This window comes from Teleopsis dalmanni, chromosome X, assembly GCF_002237135.1.
Source record: "Teleopsis dalmanni isolate 2A chromosome X, ASM223713v2, whole genome shotgun sequence".
In the NCBI taxonomy this organism is placed as follows: Eukaryota; Metazoa; Arthropoda; class Insecta; order Diptera; family Diopsidae; genus Teleopsis; species Teleopsis dalmanni.
In genome coordinates this window covers 27785491-27795729 of record NC_051848.1, presented here as the reverse complement: position 1 = coordinate 27795729, position 10239 = coordinate 27785491, and the positions used below count along the sequence as shown (strand labels likewise).

The 10239-nt window shown below is 30.4% G+C and overlaps 1 protein-coding gene across 1 annotated transcript; it reads left to right on the top strand.

The window, feature by feature from the left end:
• Positions 1 to 213: 213 nt before the first annotated feature.
• On the top strand, positions 214 to 9951 carry LOC119662330 (P protein-like). Its single transcript, XM_038071931.1, has 11 exons — positions 214 to 326; positions 755 to 861; positions 3002 to 3156; positions 3255 to 3393; positions 3465 to 4108; positions 5210 to 5464; positions 6243 to 6572; positions 6640 to 6987; positions 8188 to 8335; positions 8430 to 8523; positions 9780 to 9951. Exons 1-11 carry the CDS (start codon positions 283 to 285, stop codon positions 9862 to 9864), a joined length of 2349 nt encoding a protein of 782 aa, XP_037927859.1. The 5' UTR covers positions 214 to 282; the 3' UTR covers positions 9865 to 9951.
• The last annotated feature ends 288 nt before the right edge of the window (positions 9952 to 10239 follow it).

Sequence of the window (10239 nt, the reverse complement as noted above, 5' to 3'; positions counted from 1 at the left end):
ATTATATTAACGTTGATAATTGTCATTTGAGCCGATTTATTACCAGATAAATATTTGTATCATAACATCTGCGTGTTAATTAATGAGTGAATAAATAACGAACGGGTATTTTAGTTCACACCTAATCAACGTTTTGGGCGTACAATCTGTTACAGTATAACAAAATGAAACGTTTCTGCCAACTCTATTTGTATTCCATTGTTCTGCCTCAAGTAGGCAACATAAAGGGTGCTACGTTATTCTAAAACAAATAGTTTATTTTTTTTAGAATTAATTTTTGAAATGTATAGTGCATATAAGAAACTCACAACTCGGAAACCTAACGAGTATGTGACATTTTAAATATATTTCCATACATTTTGGAAACTTTTATTTTCATTATTTAAGTGCAAAATAAATTAAATTTAATTTTAAATAAAACATATGGAAAAAATGTTAAAAGTAATAAGTAATTGAGCAAATAATTGAAAATCTGGAATAATTTTTAGAGTGTGAAGGCAATGTTTCGATGTGAAGAGTTCGAACATTTTTAACAGTGTTTATTGTGAAATTAAATAAAATAAAATTCCAAACGAATTTTAAATGAATGTTGTAATAATGCAATATATTCTTTAGTTATCATTAATATGAAATACTAAAAAATACCAAAGATGTTGATACTTAAATAACATCAAACGAAAAAAATTTATAATAATTATAATTCACGTGAAAATCTTAATTACGTTTATTTTTTTTTTTTTGATTAAATTTGCAGTGAAGTGACAGAAGGTGCCTTAGAAATATGGCGTACATTACCGGAACGTATACGTCAGGACTCGAGTTTAGCGTTATTTCGTCAAGAACACGAACGTCTTCATGGCGGTAAGTGAATAATTCGTGGTTTGAAAATTGTGAAAACACAAGTTATAGTTTGTGACTGAAAACTGTAATACAGTGAAAACCTTTTTTAAGCGCGTATTACACATCAGATTTGGTCGTACAACTTGTCCGTTGAAATGCGAAATTTGTGTCAAATCTGTTGGATGGAAATCAAAATATTTTTATTTTCCGTTAAAATTGCTCGTGTTTTTTCGTATACAATCGGATTTTCGTCGGCTTACACGCAAAATTTCATTCTATTTTAAGAGATGGAAGCGAAAACATCGCTTAAATGCAAGCACGATTTTATTTTGTAGTATATTTGTTGTTGTACGACCAAATCTGATATTTAATACGCGCTTAACACTCTACTCTCTTGAGTAGATAATTTTTCTACAACCTGTATACATTTTTTAACAATCTCATTTTAAAGAACGTCATAGCCCGTTTACACTAGCGCATTTAACTCGGCTAATTTGCAGCAATAAGTGTCATTTTTCATAAGAAATTCATGCAAAATCCATAAAAAAATGTGCTAATAAAGCTCGATAATTTTAAATGTAAATATAGTATTAGATTAATAATATTAATTTCTTACGAAATAATGACAAAAGATGTTGCTTCTTCTTAAGTCACATATCTGTAACAGACCTTACGAATAATTTTTCTAACTAAAGACTAAATAAATAAACCATTGTTGAAAAGTGAATTATACAGGAGTTTTATATATCTTTATGTAACGTAACGTATGTAATGTAGCCATGCTTTAAACTTGTAGCAGCCTGTATCATTTCGCTGTCCTTGGGTAAACTAATTTAGACGATCTTCTTCCCAATGTTTTATCGCCAGCAGTTAGACTGAATTAACAAACTGATTCAGTATGTAAAAACACAGTTTCTAAAACTGGATGGTGGGTTGTAGTGTGAGATCCTATACGATTAGGTTAGAATGGTGTTCACATCAACACATTTCTTTCTTTCGAACAAGTAGAGATTCGAAAGAGCAAGAAATTCGAAGAACACACCACTTTTGTTTGTTTTAGAGGTATCCATATCATCCATAACTTATTTTGAAGAATGCAGAAAATGTTAATTTTCTAAGTGGTGAAATATTGTTACTCCATCTTGCGTCATGTCAGTATAGTAAACACACTATTTAATAAATAGACAGTGTAATTCGTTGCCAAATCGGTAAAAACTTTTTTACACTTTTCTGTTTATATCAGTTATTTTTGAGGATTGAAAATGGTTTACTTATTAAGAAGTATCCTACCAATCTGTTCACGTTAAGCACAACCAAATTATTATACTATAAATAATCCACAAAAGTAGATAGTAGGTGACTGAAATAGTCTCTTTATGAATTCAAAAAGATTAAATCCATGTTACTTGCATATATTAAACGTCAGTATCTAAGGAAAAAACTATTAAAGGATTTTTACATTTAAGAACAGAACTGGAAAAATTAGTAAAGTATTGGAATAATTGTATTAACATACAATAGCAGAAGAATAGTAGTATAGATTGATACATAAAATCAAAATTCTGGCACCTTTTATATATCCTTCTTAGGAGTAGTTTTGAAGTACACTCTGCACATGATTTCTTGTTAATATTACGCTTATCAAGTTGAATACTGTATTTACAATAATGATTTTTCGCCGCCTTGTATATGGGTCCAAGATGCTTCAATTAGTGAATATTTGTTTCTTCTAGGAACAGAAAACATTACCTACTTTAAAGTTGCTGGATAAGAGTTCTACTAATTAAAGTTCTAATATGAATATCTTTTTGATCAAATCTTTCTGATCTCAACAGTATTGGTATTCCTTTATATGTATCTCCAAATAGAACTATAGTTTCAGTACAATCTCTATGTAATTCATCTTACACTTTGGAATATAAATATATAATAGTTGTCTTTTAACATAGACTATATATTTACATATACATTGATGTAAATGATTTATTCTAGCCTAGGCCAGGTCACCTTTAATGTCATCACCAATTTATAAAGTGACCTATTGAGCTTATTCCCAGCTAAGAACTATCTGTTGTTATATTAAATATTTTATTCTTAACACGTTAAAGCATGTATGAATTAGTATAAAAATCAATCAGTAATGTATATCTTAATATTATAGGTTATGAACTAGCAGATGTGGATCCAATACCAACGGAAGATATCGATATAGTTAAAGAAAATAGAAAGAACTCAAATGTCTTTTCACAAATTTATAGAGATGTGGAAAACACAGTCGAAGATCAACCTGATGATGGTGACGCAAACGCAAGCAAGGTATAAAATTTCCTATCAAATGTACAGTTTTTGGTTAACTCATTTTATTTATGTACCGACTAATCCCTTTTTTATGTCTCTTTTTTATTTTGTTATAGTCTAAAGATTACTTGCAATGGCTAAAAATATCAATTTTAATGGTGGTCTGGTGCCTATTCACTGTATTCCTAATGTCAACCCATGATCATGTTGACGAACTAAAACTTATAAATGTACCCAAAAACGGATCTGAAAAAGGTACTTACAAAAATAAATTTGAGAAGAATGAAATTACCCTTTATTCCAAATTTTTTATTATTTTCTTACAGTTTTTCCTATATCACCATCATCTTTAAATCGCCTGAATATACAGTTGAAAGGACCATTCGATTTGGATGTTGATACTGTCAATAATCAGTCAAACTCTCCTCAACTACGAGTACATATTAAACGTAGTTACTTTAATGCTAGTGGGCATGAGATGTATCGTGAAAATGTCTCCAGTCTTTGGAACGTGGTTATAGTGCATCCCAATGAATTTCATACAACAAAAGAGACAAAGAAAGATTTTACATATGAAATCTCTCCAATAAATGCAGAGTGGGCACAACGAAGCAATTCTTCGGAACTAAATTTACACTTTATAACAACCATAGACGCCGATTTGCCTTTAGAAATGTCTCTGGATAAATCACCGATATATAAAAAAGAAGGTATTATCTATGCCACTTTGGTATTGTGTGGACTGTATGTTTTGATAGTTTGGGAAATTGTCAATCGTACATTTGCTGCAATAATTGCTTCGACAATGTCTGTGGGTATTTTGGCTGCACTTAATGCGAAACCATCCACAGTTACAATTATGACTTGGATAGATGTGGAACCATTATTGTTGCTATTCGGAATGATGATTTTAGTAGCGATATTATCGGAAACCGGTATATTTGATTATATGGCTGTTTATGCTTATAAGGTAATTAAAATAGCATTTTTAAAGAAAATGTTTTATAACTTTTTATGATAGTATGTATTAATAATTTGTGTTGTTTATTGTACTTAATATTTGTGAAGTATAATTAAATTACTGTTGAAATCTAGTTGTTAGCCATAGTTTATATTGTAATAATGTTAGAAATGCTGATTCATCACCATTCTTGGAGAAGGACTCAGATTCTTCGAACGGAAATGGTAAAAGACACTTGATTATTGTTATTGATAGATTGTTCTGGGACATACCGTACTTCTGTCTACTTTCACAATCTCAGCTGTTGTATAGAATATTACACCCATATAAACAGTGATAAACAATAAATATACACTGTGTACTTAATTTTGAAATACTAGGACTGTACATGGGCTTATAGCATAAAATTTAGATATCTGTTTCGAGCTTAAAGGCATAAATACAGATGGTTATAAATTTTTGAGATCTCGACATTTTTATTTTATTAAATTGCTTCAAATGCTTTTGCGGAGTGTGAATTCTTTAGGGACAAATTTCGATAACTTATCGGTAGATACCTAGCAACAACTCTGTCATAACCTGGTGGAAATTAATTTTGAAGACATTAACAGTTTAACGTTCATTCGCATAAATTAAATCTTTTCCGTAACATTACAAAAAAAGTCCAGTGTTGATGAACATATAGACTTGGTGGCCAACTCACTTCACCAAAACGTGAAATAATACGTCCATGAACGTTTTTGGGGAATAAAGCCAAATTGGAATGAAACGTATTATGTGGTTTCTAGAACCGTTCTTCTAAGACTACATATATGTCACATCCCTATATTCAATTTTACACTAAAATTGACTTTTTGTATCACACCTTCGTCATATCTAGAATAAATGTCACAACAAATAGAGCAATGGTCTTTTGTTAGCAACTTATTGAAATGAGTTATAGTTAATTGATAGTTACTTTTCACGCGAAAAATGAGAGAATTCATTTCTAAAGGAAATTCTGTACGAAAAATCATCATTCTCTTAGTTTCACTATTCCTGTTAATTTTTTAATGACTTTTTTTGACTTACTATTCATTAAATTGGTTACTTTGTTTTTTTTTTTTGCAGATAACGAATGGTCACCTTTGGCCACTTATAAAGTGCTTATGTTTCTTCACTGCTGTAGTGTCATCTATATTGGATAATGTCACAACTGTATTACTTATGACGCCAGTAACTATACGCTTATGTGAAGTGATGTCACTGAATCCGGTACCGATATTAATGTGCATGGTTATCTATTCAAATATCGGTGGTGCTGCAACTCCTGTTGGTGATCCTCCAAATGTTATAATTGCTTCGAATAATTTCGTGAGCAAGAATGTAAGTTAAAACAGCTTTATTTGAAAAAAAATAAGCTTTGGCTTTGCGTATATATCAAAACTGTTCCCAAAAAACTCTATACAGAATTTCGTTCAAATTTGTAACACAAAACACCTACAGTAGTCACAGTTATCAGTCGCACCGATGACTGATCAGTCACTGTATAATAGGAAGACATACTATCTTATCGATCTGATTGAGTTGTCACCTTGCAAAATTAGGGACTTAGCCAAGTATATAAAATTATCAGATTGGGTCATGTTTATCTAATGGAGGAATCGTACCCCTCGGCGTTGCTGGCCTCTAGTCTATGTATGAGTGGTAATCCTGTGGTACTGTAACATATCTGTAACACAAAAAGCTAGTTGGGTTGGGTTCTAGTCTTAGTTGTTTAATAATTATCTACTTTTAAGTTATCTGATAGACAGCCAGATGGATTTGGCTAAATTAATATGTCCCAACATGCTGATTGGGTGTATAACACCATGTTCGTCTTATGGTTCGCAAAATACACAATAGTATATGAAAATATACTATTTTATATAGTATATTTCCTTCTCCTTTTTACAGAATTAAATGAGATTTTACAAGATTTATAACAAACAAATCTTTCATACCTTTCAAAATTTTGAAGTACAAACTTTCAATATTCTATTTATACAAAAAGTTATATACAGTCCTTAAAATTTTTTATATCACTTAAAAGAATTTTTGCATCTAAATACAAGGTTTCATATGTAGTTAATATACTCGTCTTAACTTCATTCTATCCTCACAGGGAGTCAATTTTGCCGTCTTCACATTGCACATGGCCCCCGCCATTATATTGATTATGTTGCAGAGTTATTTGCAATTACGTTTCAAATATCGTCATATCAGCGATCTACAGTTTAAGGACTCACCCGAAGTAGAAGAACTACGACGTGAGATACATGTATGGAAACGTGCTGCTGCTAGCTTATCTGCCTACTCGAAGGATGAGGACTTGGTGCGCGAGACATTATTGAAGAAAGTCAATCGTCTAAAGCGCAGTTTGAAGAAGCGTATGGCTGCTCCTATTGAACAGACCTTAAATTATGAGCAAACTTTGCAAGACCTTCAAGCAAAAGTAAGGTTATTTTAAATAAAATATTTTCTCAAAAAGAATAATATATTTATATTTATATTTATTTCAGTATGTGATACGTAATAAGCCATTGCTAATAAAATGCTCCGCAGCTTTAGTTTTCGTCATAACATTATTCTTTTTGCATTCCGTGCCAGAATTACAACCTCTTTCGATGGGCTGGACAGCACTCTTAGGTGCCATATTCTTGATTATATTGGCTGATATTGAAGATATGGAAGCTATATTGGCACGTGTTGAATGGTCAACATTATTGTTCTTTGCTGCATTATTTGTTCTCATGGAAGCACTGACGGAATTGGGTTTGATTGAATGCATTGGCAGTATGACAGAAGATGTGATATTGAGCGTTAGTGAGGGATTTCGTTTAATGGTTGCCATTTTAATTATATTATGGGTTAGTGAAATTTCTATATTGAATTAGTTTAATTAATATAATGAATTAATTACATTTTATATGATATGTTTATATAGTTCATTATTTTTCCCTTCAATGAGAGATAGTTTATTGGTGCTGGGTATAAAAAATACCATATCAGAGTACGGGTCAGTTGTTAATACAACCCGAAGCCCAGGATATCAAAAGAAAATGCATCTGCAAAAAAATCTTCAGTAGAAAACTTTCATTATTTTAAATGTTACTAATCTATAATTCAATTATAATGCTTGAATTCTAATAATAATTTATTGTTCTGTATGTATGGACATCAATTTATTTATAGGGCATCAATTTACATATTTATGGTAATTTTGATAAGTTTTTCAGGAAATCTTTTTTAACTGAGTTACTTCATAATTAACATACCTGTTATTTTTATTCTTGCAACATTGTTCAAAGTATGTACTGTATTCCTACAAAAAACAAGTAGAGTTGGTCATAATATTTGGATCAGTTTTCTTTCAATGTACTATATTTCTCTAAAAACCAGATAGGTATGACCAGTCAATACATTTGGATCAGTTTTCTTTCATATTAGTACCATATTTCTCTGAAAAACTGATTCGGATGGTCGGTCATTATATTTGGATCAGTTTTCTTTTATATTAACATTATATTTCTACATAAAAGGGATAGATGTGGTCAATCATAATGTTTGGATCAATTTTCCCTGAAAGTACTGTAATTCTCTTGAAAATGGACAGAAATAGCCAACTATAGTATTCAAATTAGGTTTAAGGCAGTCCAATCGAATGTAATCCATTCTCGCTACGTACCTGTCTTTATTCAATGCGATTATTGCTACGATTTTGAACTTCGAAATATTATAGACAAAATCAGATAAATCACTGACTTTGTCGTATATTTGAAGACTAATTAATGTTAACCAAAATGCTGTTCCAATTTTTTTTAAAACTTTCGACACGAGTTGAAGAATATATATAATAATATATATATATAGTAATCTGGCTGTATTTATAAATATTTATATATTATGCTATAAAATTTTTTAATTTACCTATTAAATTAATATGCAAATTAATTAAATAATTAAATTAAAACACATATACCATATATTCCAAAATTATATATATATCTGTATTTGTAATATCTGTATTGGTAAATATACTTACATGTAACTTATTGGATTTATTCTAGGTTTCAGCAATGGCTTCAGCTTTTGTAGACAATATACCTTTAACCACAATGATGATAAAAATTATTATATCTTTATCCCAGAATAGCGAATTGGATTTACCTTTACAACCACTGGTATGGGCTTTAACACTTGGCGCTGGGTGTGGCAGTAAGTCTTTAATTTTTTCATTTAATTTAATTATTATTTTTTTTTTATTTTTTTATTAATTATTCATTTTATTTAATATAACTTTCTTTCAAAGGTAATGGTACTCTAATTGCTGCCTGTGCAAATGTGGTGTGTGCAGGTGTTGCTGAACAACATGGCTATAAATTCACTTTCCGGGAGTTTTTCAAGTAAGTCTACAGCACTTATTCATTTTTAAAAATGGTTGATTGGTTCAAATGGTGATTCCATCTGTCAATCATATATATATATATCAGACACACTTTCAGAACTGCACGTGATCGAAAATCACTTTTTTTAATAATAAACAAAATATCTAAATGTAAATATAGAAGTTCCACAGAAAAATATATATTTGAATGACTTGAAGAAGTTAAACACAACGATTTGTAATAGTTGAAACGGTTATCGTGAGATTCCATAGTAAGGATCGACTATACTTTTCTTGATCATGCAGTTATGTCATGATGCATTAACAACAAATAGATATATTAAATATATAGCCCCTCAAAAAAAGTTGGGAGCTGCATATCTATCAATGGTTGCACTTCGTTATTGTTTTTAAACTATTGTGTCAAGATTAAATTGTGAATTGCACCGAAAAAGTTTTGGAAGGTTGTATGAAACCGCGGTCAACATCACGCAGAGAATACGTCAATAATATTGAAAGAAAACTTTCTCAATGCAATAACAGCCAAAAAATAGAAGTAATCAAAAAAAACACACTCTACTTCTCGGTATGAGACATCTTGCAAGCTAAAACCGGTACTGAATATTAAAGTGCTTTATATAAGTGAAGCCTTCTTCGTCGTTTACTATTTTTCATCGTCAATTATCATACTAGTTTCTTACATGAGCCTTAGGTCTACTTCGGCTAATCATTTAATTCAGTGGGGTCACTTGATGGGCGGTGTACTCTCCCAACGCCTAATAATATATACATACGCCTTTAAAAACATATTTTCTGGTGTAGTTGGGTCGTCGTGATTTACGACTGACTCCGGAACGTAGGCCGCCATCAATTTTTAGTTTAATGGATTTTTCTATACCGGCTTGTGATTTCCATACGAATTAAAGTTCTCAACAAATCGTTGCTTAACAAAGATATTGAAATTTTCCAAAGATACTGGAAAGATTGTATTGAAGTTGAACAGAATATACGGATTCTATACGATTTAAAGGTCTCCATAAATCGTTGCTTAACAATTATATAGAAATGTTTATGAGATACTGGAAATACTGTTTTGGTCCGAAAGAATATGTAAATGAAGAGAATCAAACCTTTCAAGGGTTTTCAAAGTGTTTCCCTACCTTTAAGAGCTCTAATAGTTCAATAATGCTAAGCTATTATAACCATATCTTAATGATATATATTTTTAATTATTATACTCGTTTTAATGATCCATTATTATTTTTTTAATTTCAGAGTTGGTTTTCCTGTAATGATTGGAAGCATAGTTGTATCAACAGCATATCTGATAGTTTGCCATGTCTTTTTCACGTGGCATTGATGAAAACCTGAAGAATTGATGCTCTATTTCAGGATGTTCAATCAATTATTCACAACCTACCAACTTACAAACATCCAGAGATGCACGCATATTAATACAAATGAAATATTATAAAATAAAATAAATTTGTAATAATAAAATAATTAAATTATTTAAAAAAACTAATTAAACAAATATAAGAACAAAATAATAATATATTTGAAAAACTCTGGAACTAAATTGTTATTAAAACGTCGAATTAAATTGGTAGAGATTTTCTTAAATTTAAATTTGTCAAATCAGAGGATGTTATATATATTATAGAAGGTGGATATTTTTATTATTCATCGCCATGTTGTGCTCTCCTAACGAATATGCTTTGGCGATTTTAAATTC